Source organism: Spinacia oleracea, chromosome 4 (genome assembly GCF_020520425.1).
Source record: "Spinacia oleracea cultivar Varoflay chromosome 4, BTI_SOV_V1, whole genome shotgun sequence".
Taxonomy (NCBI): domain Eukaryota; kingdom Viridiplantae; phylum Streptophyta; class Magnoliopsida; order Caryophyllales; family Amaranthaceae; genus Spinacia; species Spinacia oleracea.
Window position 1 is genome coordinate 163106296 of NC_079490.1, and position 12717 is coordinate 163119012.

Below are 12717 nucleotides of genomic sequence, written 5' to 3' on the forward strand. Positions count from 1 at the left end.
TATATTATGAATATATGTTGGACTGACCTACCTAAAAGTTCTTTAAACATGTTATAGAATTTTGTGGTTAAACTATTTTAGTGGGTTCCTCAGACATGAGTATGGTATTTTCACACTCACTGATTAGTATGTCTTTGACATTGTCAAACGCCTTGCCGTAAAAGGAGGTTATAAAGGTAGTGCTCGGGATTGCTAAAAATTGAGTGGGAGTTATAGCTATAAAAGAATGAAGAAGTCCTCCTATGTCAATAGGAATGGTGTCTTAGGCCTCTTGAAGAGTAAGAACTGAAAATGCATGGTCGTGCTCAAATGGATTAAAGTTAATCATTTGTTTTGACAGTTCGAGCTCGAAGTTCAAGAAATAATTTGAATATTAATATGGATTACATAAGATGTCATCATATTATCAAATTGGACATTAAGTGACGAAGGAATTTAATATTGCACACTTGTTTAAGGACAAGTGGGAGATTGAAGGAATATGTCATTTAATCAAGATGGCAATCACTAAATATAGATTAGGATTAATGATGGAGATTAATAATCCGGTTATTTAGGTGGTCATAATGTTTTGCTAGAAACCAATTATGATCTGTGGGCTAATTATTATTGGGCTACTACTAATATAACCGGGTCCTATAAGGTCACACACAATAGAGTATTGGATATGATCAATATGACCCAAGGCCCATGATGGTCTTTGGTGTTGGATAGGATTTTGGAGTAGTTAAGGTTTACTAGGATACTAGGTTCCCTAGTTCTAGTAGGATTGGTTATCAAGTTATTATATATAGACGTGATGACCATATGATTAAATACAAGTTGAATAAATCATTAACCTTATTCAATACTCCAAATCCGTCCCTTCCTTGTGAAAGTGAGAGAGAGATTTCCATCTTCTCCATCCGTTCTAGCAAACGACGCAAGGAGATCTTGATCTGTGCTCGTGTAGACTAAGTAGAGGAATCACACTTGGGGTTCTGTCTCCGAATTGATCCTTGTTCGTATACTCGGGAATCACGCATCAAAGGTATATTTAACTCCTATATTATGATTCATATTAATGTATGCTTGCGATCCTGTTAGATGTGAGAAAAGTGTTTTCTGCAATTCCGCTATTAACATCTAATCCTACAATTACCTCCGTCTCAGAATACTTGCGCCGCTTTTCTTATAAAGCCGACTAGGATTACTTGCACCATTACTATAAATGGTAAACTTTTATTAATATTACAGGAGTATCAACTACCCCCTTTACATGTCATTTTGTGGTCTCATGCAACCTACCCTACCCCCTACCCCTTTAAAAAGTTGACACATATCCCATATATATATTAAAAATTATATGACTATCAACTACTTATAATTAAATAATAAGTCAATTACATTGTATTAACTTTGTACTGGTTAAACCGGTTCAAATATTTTGGGACGGAGTGAGTATTTGAGAAAGTTCTAATAAGTATGTAATAGGTAAATAAACATATTATGTGCATTTATGGCACACTTGATTGTATTAACTATTTTTAATACTTGTGCTTCTTTGTTGCAGAATTTGGAAACCTTACAGTCCGTTTTATTTGAAGACAAATTAATTGCGAGTATTGCACATTCTACCTTGAGCATTTCTCAAAAGTTCATTATAAAATGTTACAAAGAGTTATACGGAATAGTATGAACGAGAGTTATACGGAATAATATGAACGAGATTTGCTCCTTTTGGGTATTACTATGGGTGAGCACAACAGGATACCCTATCAAAATTTCAGGAACCGGAACCTGTTGCAACAGGTTTCTGAAAATGGGAACCGGAACCGGAACCTGTTGCAACAGGTTCCTGAAAATGAGAACCTGAACCGGAACCTGTTCCAACAGGTTCCGATTCAGGGTACCTTGTCATATTAAAAATTTAAATAAATTATTGTTAATTTATTGAGAAAAATTCTACTTTATGGTTTTGGCTTTAATTGTTCTATAGCTTGGGCTTAAATTGTAATTTTATATTTATATTTTTCAAAAACTAGCTTGGATTGTTTTATATTTTAGGCATAGGAAGCATTTTTATAAGGCCCGAACCCTTATTTTGGGAAATTCATATTAGAATTGGTGTGTACAGGGTACCCAACATGGTACCCGTTCTGAAAAAGTGAGAACCGGAACCGGAACCTGTTGCAACAGGTTCCCAATTTTGTTACCCGGAACCGGAACCTGCACAACAGGTTCCGGTTCTGGAACCACATGTTCCTAACAGGTCCCGGTTCCGATTCAGGGTACCCTGACCTTTTGCTCACCCCTAGGTATTACCGTCTAAAGATTTCACAATTTAAATGTACTAGTCGAATTCAAACTTTTAGTTATGATGAATGATTAGGAAATTTATAATCCCTTCTGTTTCTGCCTGAGAAACTGTGAATATAATAACTTGGGGGATTAACGTAACCGATGACGTATTCGACTGTGATTTCCGAGGAACCTTCGTATGATAATTAAAATTAGATAAGTTGTTGTTAAGTGAGAAGAACTAGAGAGAGAGTGACTGATTTGCTTTTTTAGGTAATGATTAGATAGATCTTTAATGATTACAATAGAGTATTTATATGATTACACGGGGGTAACTATGTAATTATGTCTACTTCTAATGAACAACTGTCCTCCTTGATTTTCTGGACTCAAGGGCATTTTCGTCTTTTGTACTTAGTTGGGCTGACCATGTACATGGGCCCAAACAATTAGCCCCACGCTTGACATAGGAGATGACGTCTTCGGTATGTCGTGTGTTGAGCGAGTTTTTCTGCCGACCACTATTTGTTTATTTTTCATTGGCCCACGTTGGTGTCGAGGAACGTCCTTCTTTGTGTGAGCAAAGACACTAGCCGAGGAACCTCCCGCATTATAAGGTGTTAATTGTAGGGGGTCCAACCGAGGAACAATTCCTCTTATTGTCGAGCATGGGCTTGCTCCGGGCATGCTTCGGTGCTGTGAAATGGTCGTACGCCACATGAGGTCGAGGGCAGCCCCACGTCCGTCGAGGAGCTCCTTCGTATGCTCGCTCGACGCGGATCGATCGTGCCGCTCCCTAGGTGTCGAGGAGCTTCTCCGTATGGTCGAGGGAGGTTGGTTGGCTAAATAAGCCAGGTGTCGAGGAGCTTCCTCGCGTTAGAGATGTCGTGGAGCTTCTCCGTGTTAGAGAGGGTTCCTTGGTCAAGGAAGGTTGGTCGAGGAAGGTTGGGCGGCTAAATAACTGTTGCTCCCATGCTTTGTTCTTCGAATGGCGATTCCTTCACTCGGCCGAGGAACTCCGTGGTTTCGGTCGAGGAACTATCTTTGTTGAGGGATTTCCCATCCTTGGTCGAGGGATTATTCTCTGCCCCCATGCTTTGTGTTTCAAATGACGATCCCCTTTAGTCGAAGAGCTTCATATTAATGTTAGCAAAATTGGTCAAGGAACTCTATGAACTAACTGAGGGTTTTGACAATGCATCGACCACACGACCCCTCTCCCTTCGTGAGCGGGGAGTTTTGTTTAAACGAGCCCCAAGAGCTAGATCCGAGGCATGTAGTATAGTCCGACCTCGATGAGAGGAGGGTGCCTTTGAGTGAAGGTCTTTTAAATACTTCGAGCGATATGCTCAAGTATGCCTTGATAGAAGGTCTTTAAGCACTTAAATTAGCTTTAAGTGTTCCCTTTCGGGTTTAGGGCTCCGAAGAGGGCTAATGAGCCCTGTGCGTTTCGAATGGTAGGTTCGAAAACGACAGATGACCGTCGATGGGTGTGTCCCCTCGATCCGTACAACGTGGGTATTGAGCGTGGATTTATTCACAGTGGGTATTGAGCGAGGGAAGCATTGGGCCTCATAGTGGGCCGAAATTTGTCTTTGCCTTGGTTCTCCTCTTTACCCTAGCTGGCCGCCGCCCCCCTTAGCCGTTATTTCCTTATAAAAGGGGGATGCTCCTTATTTCTTATCAACCCTTCAACATTCCCAAAAATTATTCTCTCTTCTCTCTTATTTTTTTTCTTTTGATAGAGTCGAGTAACCTAAGAGCGAGGTTCCTCGACGGTTGGGTATTTTCGGTGGGTGGTGACTGTCGAACTACCGTCGGCTCTCAACCAACTATAGCCGGCTACATGTTCAGCCGAGGAGCTGTTCGACGGTCTGCCGAGTGTTTGGCGAGTACAATAACCGACGACCTTCTCCACTTCGTCGTCGACCCGATCCTACTTTGTTGACGACTCGTTTCCCCTTCGTCGCCGGCTACGAACCTAACATCCCACTTAAAAAGTTTAGCAGTCCTCTCACTTTCTGGCGACAATAGTTGTTGGCGAAGCTTCATTGAGGGGGTGCTCGGCGACGCTCTTTTTGTCCGTGGCTCTTTTGTTCTTTTGGTCGACGGGGACACGCTTCAAGAGGTATGCCGTTGTGTTCCTTCTTAAGTGTAGTTTTAACTTTTTGTAAATAAGGGTTGTTTCTTCGGGCCGAATACTGTTGTATTATGAATAAACGAGGTATTCGGTCCGAACCGATCACCCCACCTACCTCCCCCGAGAAATTTGACTTATCTCGGGAAATAAGAGTGGAGGGGGTTATAGTAGTCAATGTTGTATCATCATGTTTAGATCCCTCGACGATACCCGATGCCATACCCCTTCCTACTTCATCAGATGAGTCGATTTCGGCGGGGGAGGAGGAGCATTGTCCTTATCCGTGGGAGGTTTCAATTGCCTTCCCACCTGTACATAATAGTTACTTAGATATTCATTTGAACAGTGGTTCCGTCCGAATAATGTCCGAGGGAGAGGAGCAGACGTCTTCTAGTTTTGATGATTATCCTGAGCCTGATCCGGCCGGGGGTCCGGCTAATTTCTATCTCAAGCCTTCATGGAGGAAAACCTTGAAAGGACATGTCGATCACCTGAATAAGAAGTATTCGCTCAAAGGTGAGTATATTTTGTATAGGCCGGGGGTGTTGCATACTATATTGACTCCGTCTCCGGGTTGTACGGCCGTATACAAATCGGGTCTCCAGCTGGGTCTTCGATTCCCCTTACATCCCTTTATTGTTGAATTGCTTAGTGCCTATAACTTGTCTATCTGCCAGTTGATGCCCAACTCATGGGCTTCTATAAATTCGGTGTTGGCCATTTGTGATCTTTTGAGGGTTCGATGTACTTTGACGTTGTGGCGGTCGGTGATGAAGTTGGTGGAAGTATCGACTTATGAGTATGGACCCGGTTGGTGGTCATTCCAATGCCGAGGTGGTTTTAAGGTCGTTGACACCGTTCCTTCAAATCATAGGGGTTTCCGCCACGAGTTTGTTTTTGTGTATTATGGTGGAGAGTGGGGCATCCCGTTGGTTCCGGGGTCCGAGGGTCCGAACTTTTCCCTCAATAGGAAAGTGCCGATGATGTCGATAGATGAGGCGATAGTTGCTATATATCTCCAGAAAGTGGAGAAGCGGGTAAAGGGTCAGCGGTTCCTGGTTGCCCCATTCTGGTTGCCGAGTTCACGGGAGTTGAGTGACGAGCACTTCTTGTCATCATTTGGTTTGAGTCCGGCTTATCCCAAGGGTAGGCGCCGAGGGATCTTTGTCGTACTTCGCTTTCCTAACTTTTCCTTCTCCCTTGTGAATTTTGTTGATTGCTTGTTGGTTTGCAGATATTGCCCGGTTGAAGTTGGACGAGGAAATGGCGGGGAGGATTAGTGCTAGTGCTCTTCTTGCCGCACAGATAAGGAAGGACCTGGCCGCTGGATCGATGAAGGTTCCTGAACCTCCGAAGGTATGTTGATTTTTATTTTCCGATGAATAAGCATCATTCTTCGCTTTCATGCTAATTTTTCCCTGGACAGGATCCCAAAAAGCTGAAGAGGAAAAGGGCGCCTACTGATCTGGTTCCGACGGTCGCTCTGACCGGACATGCGCCGAAGAAGGTTTCCCGCGCTGTGTCGACGACTGCTGCTTCGGGGTCCAAAGGAACAAAAGCTGCCAAGAGAGTGGTTCCCACCCCTCTTAGGGTTTGTTCTGACGAGGAGGAGGGACATCATGCCCCCGTATCCGAGGATGGTCGTGATCAGTCTACTGAGTATCTCGCCGAGGAGGCTCCCCTGGCTCGGGGGTCATTGATGTGTCTTTCGACCGATGATGGGAGTTCAAAGCCTTTTGCGGAGCTTCCTTCCAATCTGAAGAATCGGCGTATGAGCAGGGCGATGGGTGAGTTGTTTACTCCTGCCGACGATGCTCACTTGTCCTCCCTTGGGAAGTCTGAGATTGATGCCCTCCATGAGAGTTGGGCCGAGGTGAGTCCTTCGATATAGTTCCTTCTTTCTCTTGCTTGAATTTTATGATTTTCTTCCCTTCTAACTAGACATTGTTTCTCAGTTTTCCATCAGGATGACGGCTTACACCCGCCGATGCTACAGTGGGGATTCAGATGAGGTAGAGAGGTTGCGGGATGAGATCGGGAAACTTCAGGAGAAAGAGAAGATGTATCTCTCGGAGGTGAGTGAGCTGAAGAAGAAGCTTCATTGGACTGAGTCTGAGTTGGATCGTGCTAAGAGATGCCTTAAGAATGACGAGGGGGAGCTCCAACAGGCCAAGGTTGATCTTGCCAAAGCCAAGGAAGATTCGACGATTCTCACGAGCCAGCGTGATTCCGTTAACAGGGCGCTGAAGGATGTGAAAGCTGAGTTAGAGGCCGTCAAGGGTCGGCTTAAGACTTCCGATGCTAGGATTGGTGAGCTTTTGAGTTCGCAGAACCGTCTAAAGGAGAAGATCATCGAAGAATGGAAGAATTCCGAGGAGGGTGAGGCTCATGATGTTGAGATAGGCCTTGAGGCGACTTCTGTTGTTACTTCCGACACATTGCGTCGAGTTCAGCTTGCTTTGGCTGAGTTTGCGCCCAATGTAGGTTGGGATGAGATACAAGGAAAGTATGATTCTATCTTGGCCAAGGAGCGAGAGGATCTCAGAGCTCAGTTGGTTGCTCAGGACAAGGGCGATTCGTCTGATTCTGATTCTGCTAGTACTTCGGGTTCTGATTCGAGCAGCAGTGGTGATGATGACGCTGGTAGCCATGTTGATGTCGTCGACCCTTAGGTGGATGGTTGTTATTTTCTTGTGTTGCTTTTGTTGCTTTCTTTTCGCACCTAGTATGATGTAATCTTTGAAGTAGAGGAACATTGATATTGAACTGTATCTGATCCTTCGTAGAGGAACTTTGTTAAGAAATTAAATCTAAGTATTTTTCGAGATTTTGGCATTGAATTTTTCTCTCGTTTCATTCAACATAGCCTTGCACTTTGTTTATTACAATGATGAAATTACTTATCATTTGGCGTCAATGCCCCTACCATGCCCCTATTACATCATTGAAACTTAAATACATACCAAGACACTTTAGATGTAGAATTTCTTAAGGTTGTCGGCGTTCCATGGTCGAGGAAGTTGCTTGCCTTTGGTGTCGACGAGGTTGTAGGTGCCAGGTCGAATAACTTTTGCAATCTTGTAAGGACCTTCCCAGTTAGGTCCCATTTTTCCGAGGGTGCTTCTTCGGCCAGTTGCTTCAATTTTCCTCAGTACCCAATCTCCTTCGTGCAATGGCCGAGGACGAACTCTTTTGTTGAAATACCGAGCAATCTTCTGCTTATAGGCAATGGACTTGAGCAGAGTGTTTCCTCTTGTTTCGGGGAGCAAATCGAGATTCACCCTTTTTTCGACTTCATTTTTCTCGTAATCATAGTAGGTGACTCGTGGTGAGGGAATGCCAACCTCGACGGGAAGGACGGCGTCGCTTCCATAGACAAGTGAGAAAGGAGTTTGCCCAGTTGATTCTTTGACAGTGGTTCGAGCCGACCATAAGACACCTGGCAGATCATCGACCCAAGAACCACTAGATCCCTCGATCATTGTCTTGAGTCCATTCAAGATAATCTTGTTAGCAGATTCTGCCTGACCATTGCTTTGGGGCCGTGAAACCGACGTGAACCGAGTCTGTATGCCGAAGCGATCACAGTATCCCTTGGTGGCCTTGCTGTCAAACTGTCGACCATTGTCTGATATTAATGTCCGAGGGACCCCAAATCTCGTGATGATATTCCTCCAGATGAATTGTTGCACTTGCTTGTCGCTTATCTTTGCCAGAGGTTCTGCCTCGATCCATTTAGTGAAGTAGTCGACAGCCACAATTAAGAATTTTCTCTGGCCGGAAGCCACTGGGAATGGGCCGAGGATGTCCATCCCCCATCTGTCGAAGGGTAAAACAGCTTGAACGGTTGTTAGGTCATTGGCCGGCATTCGGGTGAGATTAGCAAACTCTTGGCATCGACCACATCTTTTAACCAGGTCTGTTGCATCACTTCTTAAAGTTGGCCAATAGAAACCCGACCGGAGCGCTTTTCCTGCAATGGTTCTTGCCCCTTGGTGGCTCCCGCACGCCCCTTGGTGTATCTCCCTTAGTATGTAATTTCCTTCCTCTGGGGTGACACATTTGAGCAAGGGGTGGGTGTATGAAACCTTGTAGAGAGCCTCATTATGCCAAAGGAACCAATCTGCTTGCTTCTTGATCGATGCCGCCTCTTTTTCACTGTCAGGGAGCACGTTGTCTCTTTTGTACTTTATGATTTTCTCCATCCAATCTGGACCTCTGTCTAAGCTCATGAATGCCTCGACATTTATGTTAGGCTCTGGGAGAACTTCCCAAATAATTGTCCTAGGCTCCATCCCCTCTGCGGAACTCGCTAACCTTGAAAGGGCATCGGCTTGTTGATTTTCTGACCGGGGAATGTGTTGGATGGTGAAACCCTGCAGTTGGTCGATGACTTTCCTTGCCTTTGACAGGTACATTTTCATGCTGTCTTCTTTAGCTTCGAAATCCCCTTGAATTTGCCCGACAATGAGTTGTGAGTCGGACTTGGCTTGCACAGAGACAGCCCCCGCGGCTTGACACATTTGAATTCCGAGGATGAGCGCTTCATACTCTGACTCATTATTGGAGGCTAGGAATGAGAACTTAACAGCATATTCGAGTCGATCACCGCTGGGTGTTTTGATCAGTATGCCCGCTCCACATCCTGTCCTAGTGGCCGACCCATCAACATAGAGTTCCCACGACTTTTGGCTCGTCGTTTCTCTTTCGGGTGGCCGATTGGTGCATTCGACGATAAAATCGGCGAGGGCTTGTGCTTTGATTGCCCTTCTCGGCTCATATTCCAGGCCGAAATCCGAGAGCTGGTTTGCCCATTCAGTCATGCGGTTCGAGTGATTTCGACTCTCAATGACCTTTCTCAGAGGTTGGCTTGTCAGTACCTTGATTGGATGTGCCTGGAAGTATGGTTTGAGTTTTCGACTGGCCATTACTAGGGCGTATACCAATTTCTCAATGAGTGGGTACTTGGCTTCCGCTCCTCGGAATGCATGGCTGATGAAGTATACTGGGTGTTGCTGTTTCTCTCTTTCGGCGACAAGGACCGCGCTAAGTGCATACTCAGTGATGCCCAAGTAAAGGTATAAAGTTTCCCCTGCTAATGGCGAGACCAACTTGGGAATGGTCGAGAGATGCGCCTTCAGTTGTTGGAAAGCGGCCTCGGCTTCGGCATTCCAACTAAACCCCGCTCCTTTCAGTACTTTGAAGAAAGGCAGACTTTTATCGGCCGATCGGGACAAGAACCTGTCGAGGGCTGCTATGCATCCAGTGAGTCTTTGGACTTCCTTGACTGACCGGGGGGATTTCATGTCGAGGAGCGCCTGTATTTTGTCAGGATTTGCTTCTATTCCCCTTTCATCCACAAGGAATCCGAGGCACTTCCCACCTTTGACACCAAATACGCATTTCTTTGGATTGAGCTTCATGCTGTGTAGGCGTAGGGTCTTGAGTGTTTCTTCGAGATCGGAGGGGTGCCCTTCAGGGAGTTTGCTCTTAACGATCATGTCGTCAACGTACACTTCGATGTTCCTCCCAATCTGTTCCCCAAAGATTTTGTTAACTAGCCTCTGGTATGTTGCCCCTGCATTTTTTAGCCCGAAGGGCATCACTTTGTAGCAATATACTCCTTGGCTGGTGATGAAAGCAGTGTGGGCTTGGTCTTTTTCGGACATGGGAATCTGATGATAGCCTGCATTGGCATCCATGAAGCTGAACAGGCCGTGTCCGGCCGTCGAGTCGACGAGCCTGTCAATTTTTGGCAGAGGGTAGTCATCTTTTGGGCAAGCTTTATTTAGGTCTGTGAAGTCGACGCACATTCGCCAGGTTCCGTTCGGCTTCTTTACCAAGACCACATTAGAGAGCCACTCTGAGTATTGACACTCCCGGATGAACCCTGCCTCCAACAACTTGCGGATTTCTTCAGCAGCAGCTTGGTTGCGTTTGGCCTTGATGCCGCAACTTCTGTTTGATTGGTCGATGACCTTCTTTGATGTTCAGTTCGTGCACCATAGTCCGTCGGTCGATGCCCGGCATTTCCTTGACCGAGAAAGCAAACACATCCCTGTATTCTCGCAAGATATCAATGATCTTGCCTCGCAATTCTTCGCCTAGGTTCTTTCCAACCCGGACGGTATGGAGTGGATCTTCGTCAAGCACTATCTCCTCATCTTCCTCTGCTGGTCTAGGCCGGGCATAAAATTTTGGATCTTCGCCAAGGAATACACCTAGATCGTCAGCCGGAGACTCTTTTTCCTCCACACATCTCTTCTTCCGAGGGGGTTCTGTGTTCGGGATTGAATTTTTCTCATTCCTGAAGCTGTTGTTATAACATTGCCGAGCAGACCGCTGATCTCCATAGAGTTTTCCGACTACCCCGCTGTCCGTTTCATATTGGAGGAGGAGTTGGTAGGTTGAGATTGCAGCCTTGATTTTGTTTAGCAGAGGCCTCCCCATTATTATGTTGTAAGGCAAGGGCGTGTCGACGACCATGAAGTCTATGGGAAGGTTTCTTCCTTTTCCTTTTTCTCCAATACGGACGGGGAGCTTGATCATGCCGACGGGGTATACAGATTGACCTCCGAATCCTACGAGAGGTTGGCTGATGTCGACGAGGTCACTTTTCTTGTAACGTAGTCTCTCGAGGCATTCAAGAGTTAGGATGTCAGCCGAGCTTCCACTATCAATCAATACTCTTTTAACTGTTCGGTTGGCTACCTTGATTTCGACAACCAGGGGATCATCATGCGGACCATGAATAACTCGGGAGGAGTCCTCTTGGAATGTTATTGTGGGACATTTGAGATTTGATGGAGGTGCTTCGACATCGAGGATCTGCTGGGTTAGTGCGTGTAAGTGTCTTTTTCTGGCGTTGCCGGTTAGGCCACCAGATGCGAGACCCCCTGCTATCACCCCAACATATCCCTCGGTGTGATCACTATGGACATCTGATCCCTTGTTATCTTCCTTCTTGTCAGAGGAGGAGCCCTTCAAAAATTTGTTCAACTTTCCCTCGTCGGCCAGTCTGTCCAAGGCCCTTTTCAATTCTCGACAGTCCTTGGTAGTGTGTCCGCACTCTTTGTGGAACTCACACCAGAGGCTCTTATCTCTTTTGGACGCGGGGGTCCTGATCGGGGTTGGACTTGGCAACCACGACTTTTCCTTGATGTCAAGGTATATCTCTCTCCTGTTACTGTTGTACCGAGGGTCATTTCCGTTATCAGTCTCTTTGGGTCTCTTTTCTTTTTCTCGTCCACTGACCTCTTTTTTCCTCTTAAGGTCAGCTTCGACCGACGGATTGCAGATTTCCGCGGACTGAATGTACCTTTGTGCCCGGACCATTGCTTGGGGCAGGGTTGATATTTGCTCGTCGGCCAAGACCCAGCGAAATCGGCTTCCTGCCTTTAGCCCGGCCATGAGTGCGGTGAAGGCAACGGAATCTTGCAAGTTCGGTATGTTCAGGGATTCGTCATTGAATCTCTTAATGTATTCCTTGAGACTTTCGTTGGGTTGCTGTCGGACGGACATGAGATGCATACTGGTCTTCTTGTATACTTGTCCGGCAATGAACTGTGACTTAAATAGAGCTTCGAGCACTGAGAATCTTGTGATGACACCAGCCGATAGCCCTGAGAACCATGAGAGGGCCATCCCTTTGAGAGTGGCCGGGAAAAACCTGCACCATGCCGCTTCATCTCCTGTTTGGACAGTCATTCGGGCCTTGTAGGCATCCATATGGTCGTTCGGGTCAGAGGTGCCATCATATGGGTCGATGGAAGGCACCTTGACTTTGTTCGGGGTTGGTGCTTCAATGATCTGTCTGCTAAAAGGACTTAGGAAGCTGAGGTTGTCGAGCTGCACCTCGTCTCGAGGGGGAGTTGGCTCTCGCCTCCCAGTCAGAGGAGGTTCTCTCTCTGTTCGGGTGTGTCTATCAGCCCCTCTTCCAGATGTGATTGAGTTTTCTTCTTGATCTCGTTCTCGAGAGGACCCGTGCTGAGATCTTGGAGTTTCCACTGGGGTGAGGGAATGTCGAGGGTGATCAAGGGATCTTCTCGGACTCTCATGTTGAGAGCGAGCAGAAATCCCCTCGGCATCTCTCTGTCTCCCCTCGGTTCTTCGAGAGTTGATGATTTCGCGGGCGTCGAGCTCACCTCTCCTGAGTCTTCGTCGGACAATCACATTTCGAGCATCGCTTCGGCCATGCCTCTGGGGTGGTGGGGGGAGGCTTCTCGAAGCCCGAGGTTCCCCTGGGTGTCGAGGAAGGTTCAGCAGTGGTTCATGGTCTCTTTCGGACCGAGGAGGAC

At 46.3% G+C, this 12717-nt stretch overlaps 2 protein-coding genes across 2 annotated transcripts; one reads left to right on the plus strand and one right to left on the minus strand.

Moving 5' to 3' along the window:
• Nucleotides 1–6089: 6089 nt before the first annotated feature.
• Nucleotides 6090–7236, plus strand: LOC130459363 (uncharacterized). Its single transcript, XM_056826680.1, has 2 exons — nt 6090–6293; nt 6376–7236. Exons 1-2 carry the CDS (start codon nt 6120–6122, stop codon nt 7090–7092), a joined length of 891 nt encoding a protein of 296 aa, XP_056682658.1. The 5' UTR covers nt 6090–6119; the 3' UTR covers nt 7093–7236.
• A 680-nt stretch (nt 7237–7916) lies between these two features.
• On the minus strand, nt 7917–10309 carry LOC130472111 (uncharacterized). The gene is made up of 2 exons (XM_056842556.1): nt 8117–10309; nt 7917–8034 (listed from the first exon to the last, which is right to left on the minus strand). Exons 1-2 carry the CDS (start codon nt 10231–10233, stop codon nt 7917–7919), a joined length of 2235 nt encoding a protein of 744 aa, XP_056698534.1. The 5' UTR covers nt 10234–10309.
• Nucleotides 10310–12717: the final 2408 nt, after the last annotated feature.

Bases quoted from the DNA above. Each gene is read 5' to 3' on its own strand.
- LOC130459363 (XM_056826680.1), top strand. From the start codon at position 6,120: ATGTGTCTTTCGACCGATGATGGGAGTTCAAAGCCTTTTGCGGAGCTT. The intron at 6,294-6,375 runs GTGAGTCCTTCG...ATTGTTTCTCAG, and splicing joins TCCATGAGAGTTGGGCCGAG to TTTTCCATCAGGATGACGGC.
- LOC130472111 (XM_056842556.1), bottom strand. From the start codon at position 10,233: ATGTGCGTCGACTTCACAGACCTAAATAAAGCTTGCCCAAAAGATGAC. The intron at 8,035-8,116 runs GCAAGTGCAACA...AATGGTCGACAG, and splicing joins CTGGCAAAGATAAGCGACAA to TTTGACAGCAAGGCCACCAA.